General features: G+C 38.8%; 1 protein-coding gene across 1 annotated transcript in view; it reads right to left on the bottom strand.

Annotated features, from left to right (window-relative positions):
- LOC128699779 (sphingomyelin phosphodiesterase) overlaps positions 1-13,848 on the bottom strand; it is a gene marked incomplete at its 5' end in the record, with an annotated part of 31,649 nt that extends 17,801 nt beyond the window's left edge. Inside the window, 2 exon segments of the mRNA XM_070102305.1 lie at positions 3,129-3,299; positions 13,645-13,848. Coding sequence (XP_069958406.1) covers positions 3,129-3,299; positions 13,645-13,848 — 375 coding nt within the window.
- Positions 13,849-16,322: the final 2,474 nt, after the last annotated feature.

Here is a 16,322-nt window from a genome sequence, read left to right as displayed (position 1 = left end):
ATAAAATCCCAAGCTCAGATACCCCACCAAATGACTACCTCACTGGCAACTACCCGAACACACTGTTCCTAGCTCCGACTAACCCATACGAAGTCTCCCTTATTATCAACACGCTAAAAAACAAGGCAGGAGATTTAAATACCTTACCACCCTTTATATACAAAAAAGTGTCACAAGTCACAAGTGCTATCACCAATCATTGCAACACTCTTTAACAAATCCATTGAATCCTCCACCTTCCCTACAGTACTCAAAATAGCAAGGGTCACCCCGATCCACAAAGGAGGAGACCAAACAGAGTTGAATAACTATAGGCCAATATCCAACTTACACCCTCTCTCAAAAATCTTCGAAAAATTAATTCATAAACGAATCTACTCCTACCTTATCTCCCAAAACATACTCAACCCCTGCCAATTTGGATTCAGGCCAAATAAAAATACTAATGATGCTATTATACACATGCTAGAACATATATACACTGCAATAGAGAAAAAAGAAGTCCCACTGGGGATCTTCATTGACTTATGTAAAGCTTTTGATACAGTTAACCATGACTTGCTCCACGTAAAATTGTCACACTATGGTATAAGAGGGCACTCCCTCAACTACCTCAAGTCATACCTCAGCAACAGAAGCCAATATGTGTATGCAAATGGGGCAAACTCTTCTGCACAACCAATTACAGTTGGTGTCCCACAGGGAAGTGTCCTTGGCCCTCTTCTCTTTCTCCTATACATAAATGACCTACCAAATGCTTCGCAATTACTCAAACCCACACTATTTGCAGATGACACTACATACGTCTTCTCCCACCCGAGCCCAGTCACGCTAGCCAATACTGTAAATACCGAATTACAGAAAATATCTACCTGGATGAGGACTAACAAACTTACACTAAACATTGACAAAACCTACTTCATTCAGTTTGGTAACAGAGCTACAGATGTCCCTCTTAACATAATGATAAACGGATCACCTATCACAAAGCTAACAGAGGGAAAATTCTTAGGAATCCACCTTGATAATAGACTCAAATTTCATACACATATACAACAAATTTCTAAGAAAATTTCCAAGACTGTAGGCATACTATCGAAGATACGGTACTATGCTCCACAGTCAGCCCTCCTGGCCCTATATCACTCTCTTATTTACCCCTATCTCACCTATGGAATTTGTGCATGGGGCTCAACAACAAGTAACCATCTCAGACCACTAATTACCCAACAAAAGGCTGCAGTTAGAATGATAAATTCTCACTATAGGCAGCACACTCCACCAATATTCAATACACTAAACCTACTCACCATACAAAACATTCATACTTATTACTGCACCTATTACATACATAGAACACTTAACTCTGATATTAACCCTCCCCTCAAACATCTCCTTGCCAACCTCAACAGAACACATGACCATAACACAAGGCACAGATCACTCTTTGATGTTCCTCGTGTCCATCTCACACTATGCAAAAACTCAATGCACATAAAAGGCCCTAAAATCTGGAACTCATTACCTGTAAATATAAAAGAAACACTACCTGTTTATAAATTCAAGTCTCTTCTCAAAGATCACTTACTCACCCAAAACCAAATAAATACTGAATAACTGAACCTTATAAATTGTATATCTTAAATGTTTCTCACAATTATATCACATAAATGTTAAACCTAAAACCCAATCTAACTTTATTATTTTTTAAATACACTACCTAACAGAATACTCCATTCTACTGAATGTACAACAATGCATACAACCATATGACCTGTCTTTGTAATACTCACTTGTGCTTTATAGTTATCTGTTTACATTAAAGTTTTATCACTGATGTCATCATTGCTTAGTTCATCTTAAGTTAATTTTAAGCCAGCCCGTAATGCTATGCATAGTATAAGTGGCTTTGGCATGCTGCTCTTATCTGTATTTTTTTGTACCTCTGTATGTGTGCTCAAATTTTTAAATAAATAAATAAATAAATAAATAAATTTATGTGCCTCTGCAATCCTCCGATTATGTATTAGGATTAGTCTGCCCGAAATGCCCTAGCATGATAGTGGCTTTCTTTGTACTTAGCAAACCAAAATTGTAATTACACATTGTAACCTTTACAAAGAAATGAAATCTTTATTCTTTATTATTCTATTCACCACAGAATGGATATGGGGTGCATAATAAAGATGTCTAATTGTTTGTAGACTGCTGTGGATTGCATACTTGGCAATGAGACTTGTAGGCAAGGTTCCTTACACCTGCTTCCTATGTTCACCTAACAGAAGAATACAAGAACAAATTAATGTAAAATGAATCGGCCTTTTTTTCACTTTCAAATGCATATAAAAGCCTGATAACATGTTTACACTATCATATTAGGTGATCAATCTAGCTAGGCCTGAAAAATGCATATACAGTACACACATTACTTAAAATATTTTCAACCTTAGCTTATAGAGTGGTGAATATATTTATTGTAGGAAGTCTGAATAAATGAAAAATGAGAAAACAGTGCTGTAATGCAGGGCCTGTTTGTATACCCATGTGTTGCACAACTGTTGTAGGAGACATCCTAGGAGATAGGAGGAAGGGGAAGGGAGACTAGAATTGCAATTCACACACTTGAGTTTGAAGAGTCCCCCCCCCCCCCCCCAACAAGTCAACCGTCTCCCACCGAGGCAGGGTGACCCAAAAAAGAAAGAAAATCCCCAAAAAGAAAATACTTTCATCATCATTCAACACTTTCACCACACCCACACACTATCACTGTTTTTGCAGAGGTGCTCAGAATACAACAGTTTAGAAGCATATACAGTGGACCCCCGCATAACGATCACCTCCGAATGCGACCAATTATGTAAGTGTATTTATGTAAGTGCGTTTGTACGTGTATGTTTGGGGGTCTGAAATGGACTAATCTACTTCACAATATTCCTTATGGGAACAAATTCGGTCAGTACTGGCACCTGAACATACTTCTGGAGTGAAAAAATATTGTTAACCGGGGGTCCACTGTACGTATAAAGATACACAACATATCCCTCCAAAGAGTTATTCTACATCAAAAACTTTTTTGAAACCTGTCACTGAATGACATTATGAATTTAGTGCTTTATTAAATATAATACCTAGTGACTATTCTGGAGAACTGGTGTGCCCACTGGGAATAGCAGTCAGTATAGTATGGTGGTACGTGACCAATGATATGCACCAATTCGCCTCTCTTCTCTGCATCGTGAAGTTCCGACACCAGCCAGCGTAGCACCAGCCCTGGGTCCACAGACTTGTATAACAGCCACCTGTACCAATAGTTTGTTAGGTCCAAATTACAATATTCAAAATAGAGCACTAAACCTGTGGGGAGGGGATATACAGAATTGCATTTGGAAAAGGGTGCATTCCTTAGGGGGATAGAAGACTGGAGGGTTAGAAGTACAAATGGGTGTCACTATTGGTGCAATAGGTTAGTTCAAGTAAAAAGCAAGTCTGCAATGAAGGTGGGACTCAGAATCCTATGTTTAAAATGTATCAACTGCAAATAGGTCATTTAGGTAGCAGTTCACACTATGGGATGAATAATTAAGCTAATAAACCAAACACACCTGTACACTTAAAATCAAGAATACTGCATATGCTGCTTTAATAGTAGGTATTAAAAAACTTGGTGTACACTATAATAGACATTTGTCTCTGGAATCTTCATCATATCCAAGTACAATATTTTGTAGCTTCATGAAATGTTTTGATAAAACTGGAGAAGGTAAAATAAAACTGGAGGATAACTAATTTATCAGCCAAGATATTTATTCAAGATTTAATTAATGACTAGTAGATTGATGTTTTTGTATGAAAAACGTACTGGAAATACAATTAATTTTATAACTAATAAATGTAGGTAGCAGGTTGGTAGACAGCAGCCGCCCAGGGAGGTACTAACGTCCTGACAAGCGAGTGTAAAACGGAAACTTGTAATTGTTTTACATGGTAGGATTGCTGGTGTCTTTTTTCTGTCTCAACATGTAAGATTTCAGGTACGTCTTGCTACTTCTACTTACACTTAGGTCACACTACACATACATGTAGCATATATATACACACCCCTCTGGGTTTTCTTCTATTTTCTTTCTAGTTCTTGTTTATTTCCTCTTATCTCCATGGGGAAGTGGAACAGAATTCTTCCTCCGTAAGCCATGCGTGTTGTAAGAGGTGACTAAAATGCCGGGAGCAAGGGGCAGTAACCCCTTCTCCTGCATAAATTACTAAATTTAAAAAGAGAAACGTTTTTTTTCTTTTTGGGCCGCCCTTCCTCGGTGGGATACAGCTGGTTTGTTGAAAGAAAACTAAAATACATAAAAATAGTTATTTTATATTAAAGCCTGGACAATTGTAATTTAAAATTCACCTAAAAAATTGCAAGGCAAAAAGAGGACCCTGGCCCAAGTTTCTGTCCACCCAAGGTCACAGGGAATGTTGGTACAGTGCAGCTAAATGAAGCAACCTTGACTTAATATTTCTAAATTCACTATAAATATGACAAAAAAAATAATTACACAACACACTCAATAACATATATGATACAATAACATACAAAATGCTGAGAGGAATTGACAGGGTGAATAAGGGCAGATTGTCTGAGATGGAAAATGAGAACATAAGGGACACAGCTGGAAGTTGATGAGTAACAGGGATGTTAGGAAGTATTTCTTCAGCCTTAGAGTAGTCAGAAAGTGGAATAACCTAGAGAATGAAATGGTAGAAACAGGATCCATACACAGCTTTAAGAAGAGGCATGACAAGGCTCTTTAAGCCAGAAGAGAGTGAACATAGCAGTGACCATTGAAGAGGTGGGGCCAAAAGCCAGAATTTGACCCTTGCAACCACTGTTATATCTTCGAAATTGGTCATCCTGTGTTATTTAACTATTGTAAGAGAATATGTTCATCACTTGATATTATAGCGCGAAAGTCCCCGTTTATAGCTACAATAGAGACTTTCGGCGTTATATTATTATCTGTTAATATATGAAAAATACCATGGTATTATTGCTATTTTGTTATTATCACTATTATTTTATTATTATTGTTAGGTAGGATTTCTTGTGTAAAGAGAGTTTAAGTCTCAGAACTATCCGGTGAATTGTTCAATTGTTTATGTCCGGCTGGCTGACGTTTGTGTCAGCTGATCCAACCTGACGACGCGTCAACAGACTGGCAAGTAGTCAGTCCACTCCCTGCTCTAGCCCTGACAACTGATCGTATATTGGCTCTTACGGTGTACAGTTTGAATGGTTTTGAGAATTGGACTCTAGAGCTGACTCAGTTTGTTCCTAATTGCTCTGAAAGATTTTTTTTTTATATTTATATTCTTGGTCAGTTCAGTAATCCATAGAGATACTTTACGGCCAGATTCAAAGGTCTTGTTAAATCTTGTACCTTTTGTATTTTGAGTTTACAGTCTTAAGACAAAGACATAAATGTTATTGAAGTCTTAATTACAGGAAGAATAATTAAACTTCCTTATTAATGTGACATTTCCATGATTTTGAACTAAATGTATATGGTAAATTTATTGTACAAAGTATTAAGTTACATTAACTACAAAGAGAAGATAAAGTATTGTATTTAAATACTTTAATAAATCTGAATATTATTCTATGGAGTTTCCCAGTTGAAATTATTTCCCCTAGACTCTAAAATACCTTTAAATAACTCGGATCCAAAAATTTTGTTGCCTAAGAAATAAATGGTAACAGGCCACATTCTGAAGTTCTTTAAAAAATTTCTTATTCGCAACAAATGGGTTACCCGTCCGGGAGCTCTGTTGTTCTAAGACATTGATCAAAAAGAAGTCATATACTGGGAATTTATCTTTAGTTAATTTCAAAATATTGATCATGGAAGATCACATTAAAGAGTTACAGTATTTGAAGATTTAACATTGTCGAAGCTGGACTCCTTGAAACTTCAAACGTGCTGGCAGATAGCCCGTAAGTTGGGAGTACCATACGATAGATATTACACAGCCAATACCGTAAGGGCAATAATTAGAAACAAATTGTTTCCAGGGGCCTCTAACCATCATGTAGCAGGAGATTCTGACTCTGAAAGTTTAGTTTCTCAAGGAAGCTACTAGTTGAGATTCGAATTATTAGAAGAAAAATTTCAAAGAGTTGATCTTGAAATTGAATCAGATAGATTAGGTCCCACTTTGGCCTCTAGGAAAGTAGATGAAGTACTGCAGGGTGCAGCCGCTGTTCGGCATTCGCCCGTTACTGAAGGAATTCCTATTAATGGTCAGCCTGCCCCTCACCAAGGTGCACGTCCAAAGGAATATCCACATACCGCCAGTTCAATTCCCTCATTCTCGATACCATCGGGGCATATTTCTCAGTCAGTTTGAGAAATTAGAGAGACTATTTATTTTACAGACTGCTCAAATTGAGGCTCAGTGTAAATTAAATGAAGAAGACTTTCAAAGGGAAATGCTCCACTGTATAAGACAACAACAACAAGGTAATGTGAGTGAAAGATGTACTGAATCCTCAAATGATTCTTTCAGCATACAAAAAGCTTCATCTATGGTTCCAAGGTTTAATGACGGAGATTTAGATACTTATTTTGAAGTCTTTGAGAATCAAGCACGTGCTATGCGCTGGCCCCGACAACACTGGGCAACCTTATGTACATACTTCGTTGTCTGGTAAAGCTCAAAGTTGTACGGCTACGTTACCTTTTGAGAAATATGTGGATTATGATTCTGTTAAGAAGGCTATCCTAGAGGCTTATGATCTCCTCCCAGTAAGTTATCAAAAAACCTTTAGAGCATTAAAACGCCAGCCAACTCAGTCGTATGTAGATTTTGCACGTGAAAAGAAAATAGCTTTTTGAGAGATGGTGTAGAGCTTCTAACTGTAAATCTATGGAAAGTCTTTCCCAATTGATCCTGCATGAGGATTTCTATAATAATTTACCAGAAGACTTGCATAGGTATTTGATTAGTTGCCCCATAGTAAATATACTAGAAACAGCCTCGCTCGCCGATAATTATGAAATATCTCAACAATTGATTGGCGAAACAAAAAGTAAGGAAACAGTGACTAAATATGCCCCTAAGAAAGGACGATCCAATTTTACAGAGATGCGTCGCATACAGAATCCTTGTCCGACCTCCTATGAAGCCTCCACGCCCATTAATTTAGATCTAACTCTAGGAAAAGTTCAAAACCACTAAGGCATAACAGTGAGTTGAACTGCACTTATTGTAATAAGAAAGGGCATTTAAGGAAACACTTATTGGCTAGAGAGGGATACCAGGAACGAGCGACTTCGTTTCCCAACTCAGGTAATATCTTCATCGACAACTCAAAAGAAACTGAGCCCTAGTACCGAACAAGGTTCACAAGAACGAATCAGTAGTCATTCTAGATGACTCAATACTAGAGCTGTTTCAGAAAAAGATATTCACTCAGCTATGAGTCCCTACTTTGCTAAAGTGAAAGTTGGAATAGACGAGACTCAATTAGTTGAAATTAATTCCTTCCGTGATACTGGAAGTTATTTAACATTGTTGAAGCAGGACATACTTCCCGTAAGTGATATGACTCGCACAAAGCTAGATGTCTTATTAGAAGCCTATGGAGGCGCCATTATCAGAGTGCCTCTTCACAGGATATACATCCAAACACCAACCTATACTGGCTTTGTGTCGGTAGGTATACCCAGTGAAACTTTTCCTATTCAGGGCGTTGACTTACTCATAGGCAATGATTTAGACTATCCGGGTATAAGCCGAGAGCCTCTAGTTATTGATAATTCTACTGACATTAACTATGCCATAGAAGCTCGAAAAGAGGCTCCTACCTTATTTCCTCTCAATGTTATAACCAAAGCAATGTCTAGAGCGCCTCAAAATCCGAAGGCGAAGATTTAGGTCTCGATTTATTGTTCAGCCGATCCTTACAACCCGGATCTTCAAATCTGAAATATTCTATGATCAGCCCTTTTCAAGATTCTGATATTAAAATGCTATCAAAAGAAGATTTAATAAGGGATCAGTTCCTTGATCCATCCCCAGAGAAATTACGAGAGATAGCTATTACAGAAGACGACGCCCAAGACCTGGACAATTGTTACTATCTTGCTAATGGTATATTAATGAGAATATAAAAGTCTCTTTTGTCTTCCGATGATCATCTGTCTACCAGCAAACATCTAGTAGTGCTACCTAGCACCTTTAGAGAATTGGCTATTAGTTTCGCCCACCATAGTCCCATGGGAGGACATTTGGGAGTAAAGAAAACGCTGGGGAAAATAGCCAAGCATTTTCATTGGCCCAGAATGAAGGAGACTGTGGAAAGCTATCTAAAAGGTTGTCAAGTCTGCCAAGTGACTGGCAAACCTTCGCACACACCTCCACCAGTTCCCCTCATTCTGATTCCCGTCAGTGGTGAGCCCTTCTCACGCCTGATAATAGATTGTGTTGGTCCGTTACCCAGGACTAAACAAGGGAATCAATATCTGTTTACAATTATGGATGTCGTTACTCGATATCCAGAGGCTATCCCTTTGAGAAAAATTAATTCTCGCATCATTGTTCGAGCTTTGCAAAAATTTTTCTCACAAGTGGGGATTCCCCGAATAATTCAATCCGATCAAGGTTCAAATTTTACCTCTAAGATGTTTCGTGATGCCTTATCTCGCCTCGGAATTAAGTCCGTATTTTCTGTTGCTTATCACCCTCAGTCGCAAGGAGCCCTCGAACAATTTCATCAAACATTAAAATCAATGATGAGAGCGTACTGCGAGCAGTTTTCCAGAGATTGGGACAAAAGAATACCATTCCTCTTGTTCGCCTTAAGGGAAAGTGAACAAGAAAGCACTGGGTTTAGTCCATTTGAATTAATTTACGGACACCAAGTACGCGGCTCCCTCACCGTACTAAAAGATTCATGGACCGGAAAATCAGAACCCTCGTTTAAAACAACTCCAACTCTAATGCAAAAGCATTCGTCACAACTGAGGGAATTAGCCTCAAAAAACTTAGCTAAGGCCCAATCCAAGATGAAGCATTGTTATGACAAACACACATGCTCTCGTTTCTTCAAACCAGGTGACAGTGTGATGGCACAGAAATTCTTACCTGGACACGCTCTGCAACCTAGATACGAAGGTTCTTTGGAAGTGATTGAGCGGCTCAATGAGGTTAATTATGTACTACAAACTCCAGGAAAGAGAAAAGCAAAACGTACTTATCACATAAACCAACTTAAGGCTTACCACCCTAGTATCGTACCAGTTACGACAGTTCTTCCTTTAGCTGAAACTGAAAATGTAAGTCTGCCCAGCATCTCTAAAGCGATAGAAGTACATTTAAAAAATTCAGAGACATTGCAATCTCTTGATACCTTTCTTATGGACCTTGATTTGAAGAAAGCAAGAGATATCAAAAGACTTGATATTACGTTGTGAGGTTTTATTCGATGACGTCCCTAGGTGTTGTACATTGGGAATTCACGACATAGATGTACAAGGAGCAAAGCCTTGCAAACAGTCACCTTATAGGGCAAGTCCACTCAAACAAGAAACATTAAACAAAGAAGTAGAATTTTTGTTGTCCCATGGACTCACAGAACGGAGTAAAAGTCCGTGGGCCTCGCCCTGTATATTAGTTCCCAAGCCTGATGGAACTTCTAGAATGTGCACCGATTATCGTAAGGTTAATGCTCTCACGGTACCAGATGGTTTCCCACTACCCCGTATTGATGATCTAATAGACAGTATCAGGAGCCGCCTATGTCACCCGCCTGGATTTATTAAGGAGCTATTACCAAGTGCCGCTTACCCAGCGAGCCCAAGAAATATCCGCATTTACTATACAAGGCGGATTATTCAATTATCGTGTTATGCCCTTCGGGTTGTGTAACGCGGCCTCTACCTTTCAGCGCCTGATGAACCTGCTGACCAATGATTTAGAAGGAGTGGATGCATATCTAGATGATCTTGTTATATATAGCAATGAGTGGGAGCAACATTTAATTCGCCTGGAAACCTTATTTAAGAAGTTAGAAAAGTACAACTTCACCATAAATTTAGCCAAGTGTCAGTTTGGACAAGCCAAGATTAAATACCTCGGTTTTTGTATAGGTCAAGGCGAGGTACGTCCTGTTGATGTAAAAGTTAGAGCCATTGCCGAGTTTTCTATCCCTCAAGATAGAAAGTCTATACAGATGTTCCTTGGAATGACTGGTTATTATCAACGTTTCTGTCCTAATTTTTCTCAGGTTGCATCTCCTCTTACTGAGTTAACCAGTAGTAAGATGAAGTTTTGCTGGACGAAAGATTGTGAGATAGCTTTTAATCGGTTGAAGCGGTTGCTTTCTTCGTCACCCATATTGAAAAGTCCTGACTTTAATCAACCCTTCTATTTACACATTGATGCCAGCGGTTTTGCTGTGGGGGCGGTGTTACTTCAGAAATCCCCCTCTACTGATATTTTGCATCCTATATCTTATTTTTCTTCAAAGTTGAAACGTCACCAAAAGAATTACGCCACTGTAGAGAAAGAAGCTCTTGCCCTAGTAATATCTTTGGAACATTTTGACATCTATCTGGGAACCTCCCCCCATAAAATTACGGTATTTTCTGATCACAACCCTTTAATTTATATTAATTCTATGAAATCAAAGAACACCCGGATCCTCAGGTGGGTTCTGAGAATCCAACCTTATCTGATTAGTATTCAACACTTGAGTGGATCCCTTAACATAATTGCTGATGCCCTTTCTCGCCCCTGAAAAAAAAAAATGTATACCTTAAAATGTAAAGTTAAGAAATGAGTACTCTTAGAGCCTAATTTATATATATATTATATATTTTTGTTAATGATTTTCTTTTATATTGACAGTATGACTATGAAAGCCGTTTCGTTGATGGGACGAAGTATTAAGTCCACATGGATGACCCTGACAGTCATGTCTGAGACTCCTATTCTCGAATTGTGATGGAAGCCACTCCAGATAGTTCTTCCAGCCATTGTTCCAAAAGCTCATCCTCTGGCCAATAATCATGCTGATCGAGTTCTTTCTTCTCCATTCTCCCGTCGTCCTACATACCTTATTTACCAAGAGGACGCTTACTATAAAAGAGATATTACCGAGGACGCTTGCAAACTCCCTACTGCGACCTATTGTCGTACAGGGGGGGGGGTGTTATATCTTCGAAATTGGTCATCCTGTGTTATTTAACTATTGTAAGAGAATACAGTGGACCCCCGCTTAACGATCACCTCCAAATGCGACCAATTATGTAAGTGTATTTATGTAAGTGCGTTTGTACGTGTATGGTTGGGGGTCTGAAATGGACTAATCTACTTCACAATATTCCTTATGGGAAAAAATTCAGTCAGTACTGGCACCTGAACATACTACTGGAATGAAAAAAGTTCGTTAACCGGGGGTCCACTGTATGTTCATCACTTAATATTATAGCGCGAAAGTCCCAGTTTATAGCTAAAATAGAGACTTTCGGCGTTATATTATTATCTGTTAATATATGAAAAATACCATGGTATTATCACTATTATTGTTATTATCACTATTTTGTTATTATCACTATTATATTTTATTATTATTGTTAGGTAGGATTTCTTGTGTATAAAGAGTTTAAGTCTCGGAACCATCCGGTGAATTGTTCAATTGTTTATGTCCGGCTGGCTGACGTTTGGGTCAGCTGATCCAAACTGACGACGCGTCAACAGACTGGCAAGTAGTCAGTCCGCTCCCTGCTCTAGCCCTGACAACTGATCGTATATTGGCTCTTACGGTGTACAGTTTGAATGGTTTTGAGAATTGGACTCTAGAGCTGACTCAGTTTGTTCCTAATTGCTCTGAAAAATTCTTTTGATATTTATATTCTTGGTCAGTTCAGTAATCCATAGAGATACTTTACGGCCAGATTCAAAGGTCTTGTTAAATCTTGTACCTTTTGTATTTTGAGTTTACAGTCTTGTTAAGACAAAGACGTAAATGTTATTGAAGTCTTAATTACAGGAAGAATAATTAAACTTCCTTATTAATGTGACATTTCCATGATTTTGAACTAAATGTATATGGTAAATTTATTGTACACAGTATTAAGTTACATTAACTACAAAGAGAAGATAAAGTATTGTATTTAAATACTTTAATAAATTTGAATATTATTCTATGGAGTTTCCCAGTTGAAATTATTTCCCCTAGACTCTAAAATACCTTTAAATAACTCGGATCCAAAAATCTTGTTGCATAAGAAATAAATGGTAACAGGCCACATTCTGAAGTTCTTTAAAAAATTTCTTATTCACAACAACCACATATAGGGAAGTAAACACATACACACACTTCTATACATATATACTTAGTATACTATACAGCACACATGCATAGGTGTATCAGGCTAAGCAATTTACAGAAAGGACACAAATGCAACTAATTTGACATTTTATTGTGGCAATGTTTTGCTCTCCAGGAACTTCATCAAGCAGTTACAAACAATACATGGACACAGAGGGTATATACAGGCTTAGAGTGAGGTGTAATACTAGTGGTTGTAGTAGTAGTAGTAAAATTAGTTGTAGTATTAGTAGCAATACAATATGGTAGAACAATCGACTTGCATACGAGTAAAAAGTTATAAAAGCTATTACTTGGGTAGCATAAAAATAGGTTACACAAATACTGGTGGTTGGATTCAAGAAGGTCTGTTTCAGTGTTCCTTCTCTGTAATGTGCTTGTGTAGTATTAGCAGCAGAAACTGTGATGCCAGTGTTTATTGTTTTCAGGAGAATTCTCGCTAAAACCTCAGGAATGAAGCCGCCTTTGTTTTGTTTAATTGTGCTAGAAATGGTGATTAATGCTGATTTAAGGCCCTTGTGTCCATGAATTGTTTGTAACAGCTTGATAAAGCTCCTGGAGAGCAAAACGTTGCCACAGTAAAATGTCACATTAGTTGCATTTGTGTCCTTTTACTTTACAGTCTATAATTCTACCAATAATACAATTTACAGAAAGTACAGAAAACCCCCCAAAAATTAAACAATTACATTAGTCTTCAGACATCAAATAGTCTGAAATACAAAAACAATAAGACCACCAGAAGCTATGGTTAGGATTCAACATTAACAGCATCAGGCTGCATCTCTCAGCAAGAAATAAAAAGGAAGAAACTTTTAAGTCAAACTTTTTATCTCTACCAAGAGTTACAAGACTGAAAATTGTGTATACAACGATATGCCACAGTTGAGCACTTTTCATAATTATTATAACATGATCTCAATTTATTTAGTTAACACTAACAATGATGCCTAGAAGTGTTTCAGAAACCTAGTAAGTGAAAATAAAGTTGCAGAAAAATCTGAAAAGGAACATGCTATACTAAATTTTCAGACTTGTCCTGAACTCTAACTAGTTCTGTGGAATGCAGAGCAAGTCAAACAAAAATTCAAATTTCAATAGAATGTGCTCTAAATATGATCCAGAAGCACTGAAGAAAATTGGAGAAAAAATGCATTAATGAAGAGATTAGATTCCAACATACAGCTTTAAAATGTCAATGAAAGTTATACAGAATACATATAGTGTAGTATATGACCTCAACTACATTGACTTACCAGTTAAACCTGTAACAGTAATTGGTGTTGATGGATATTAGTCTAAGACCAGGACGAATCAAGACTGAATAATAGCCACCAAAACGTATGCTACTGGGTGCTGGTCCCTTCACCAACTTCTCCCACTGGTCGGCTATAGTGTCATACAGCCACTGGATGCCAAACTTTTCCCACACTTCAGGGACCTCTGGTGGCGGAAAGCTGAAACCGCAAGATCTCAGGTTAATGACGGTACTTATTTATATTAATCTCCTGATTATATCTACTACTTATTTATTATTTCTGATAGTCAAACCATAATCTATTTAACACTTAACCCTTAAACTGTCCAAACGTAGATCTATGTTCATGTGCGTAGCGCTCCGACCTTGATTTTCCCCATTGAAAGCATGTAAAAAAACGTAGATCTACGTTCGGAGCCCTCCCCCCCGCACGTGGACGTAGATCTACACTTGGACAGTTTAAGGGTTAACATACACCCATTACTTATCTCGATTTACCATACCAGCTGTCTCCCACCATAGTAGTGTGTGATCCAAAGAAAGGGGACATTCAAAATAATTACAGTGGACCCCCACCTTACGATATTAATCCGTTCCTGAGAGCTCATCGTAAGCCGAAATTATCATTACCCAAATTAATTTTCCCTATAAGAAATAATGGAAATTAAATTAATCCGTTCCTGACACCCTAAAGTATGAAAAAAAAAAAAAATTACCACATGAAATATTAATTTTAATACACACAAACTGAAGACATGCACAATTACTACTCTACTAAGAATAGAATACTACATGACACTTGCCTTTATTGAAGATCTGGTGATGATTGATGGGATGGGAGGAGGGGAGAGAGTGGAAGTTATTGTTTAGAAGGGGAATCCTCTTCCATTAGGACTTGAGGTAGCAAGTCCTTTTATGGAGTTACTTCCCTTCTTTTAATGCCACTAGGACCAGCTTGAGAGTCACTGGACCTCTGTCACACAACAAATCTGTCCATAGAGCTCTGTACCTCCCATTCCTTTAAGACTTTCCCAAAATGGGCCATAACACTCATTGTACAGGTTGCCAACACGGCTTGCAGTAGCTGTGTCAGGGTGATTTTCATCCGTAAAGGTTTGCGGTTCAACCCACTCTGCACATTTCCTCAATCTCTTTTTTCAATTCCATACTAATTCTCACCCTTTTTACCACAGGGATGGCACTAGAAGCTTTCTTGGGGTCTATGGCGACTTATTTTGCAGTTACAAGCACTAAAAACACTGGGATAATGTGAAATGTACCGAATGTATGCGTAGATGCGACCGCACTGGCAGGGTTGTAAACACTGGCGCTGAGGCCACACATGGGATGCATCCTGAACAAATCATGTAAGGCGAGTTTTTTTTTATCGTGAGGCGAGGCAAAATTTTTGCGTTCAAATGCTTCATATGGCGGATTTAATGTAACGCGATGCGTTCGTAAGGCAGGGGTCCACTGTAATTCAATAGCTGTCTTGTCAGAAGCATGCGGACATCACAATTTAACAGTGACCCTCTCATAACGCCCCACCCCTGCGTGTCTCCCCTGCCTCACCCACCCAACTCCCAGTGCCACCCCATCTGTAGAGGGTACTTCTCCCCTAACCCACGATGTCAGCGATGGCACTGCAGGGAGTGCCGGGCTCACAGGAACTTCCACTACAGGGACAGCATCGTGGAGTTCGACCGCGAGGCAGCTGTCAGGTGTGCCACAGGCAGTGTGTACTCAGTTCCTCAAGCTTCAACATCCGTGCACACGAGGGCCTGGGATCTTCAATCAACTTGGCGTCCACCAGGACGCTGACATGTCCCTAGGGGAGCTCTCCATCGGGCTGCTAACGGAGTCACTGGCTTCTTGGACCTCTTGGGGAGGGTCGATGGTGCTCGTGCAAGCAGCAGATCCCGGGGCAACTTGCTGCTGTTTGCAATGGCTGTCTACCGAGGAGAGACAGGCACCTAGCAACATCTGTTGTTGGGGCAATGGATGAATTCCCTGCTATGTTTGTTAACTGCTCATTACTCTGTAATTTGTCTATGATTGTAATCATGTGATAACGTGTTTATCATTCATTACCTTTGAAACTTGTCATGATTTTGACCAGCTCTACCTGGAGCTCATTACCTTTGTAAATTCTCATGATTAATGTGTTTATGATTCATTACCTTTGCAATTATTCATGAGTGTGACCAGCTCTACCTGGAGCTCATTACCTTTGTAACTTGGTCATGATTATGACCAGATCTAGTTCATTACCTTTGTAACTTGCTCAGCTATCAAAACTTTAGAGTCCAGTCCCTGGACCAATTATGTACCTCTGTAATCTTTTGACTATCGCCCACAGGATGGGTATGGGGTGCATAATAAACATATTAAACTAACATCACAATTTAAAAGACCCTCTGAACTACATCCCTATCCATCCTACAAAATGCAGGCATCATACTTTTCACCTCTAGGGCTCAAGTCCGGCTAACCGGTTTCCCCGAATAATTTCACAAGTGCTACCTTGTTTGCACCAACACGTCAAATCCTTAAAACCACTTCTCTCCACTCAAACTGAACGAAAATGTTCATATGCCTGCTGGATGCTCAAGCCCCCCCTTCCACTTAAAACTTTCACACACTCTCCAACTCTTCCTGGGATAATCCCTTCCACCC

This window comes from Cherax quadricarinatus, chromosome 81, assembly GCF_038502225.1.
Source record: "Cherax quadricarinatus isolate ZL_2023a chromosome 81, ASM3850222v1, whole genome shotgun sequence".
Classification (NCBI taxonomy): Eukaryota; Metazoa; Arthropoda; class Malacostraca; order Decapoda; family Parastacidae; genus Cherax; species Cherax quadricarinatus.
Note: the sequence above shows the minus strand (reverse complement) of the source record. Positions and strands in the feature narration are given on the sequence as shown.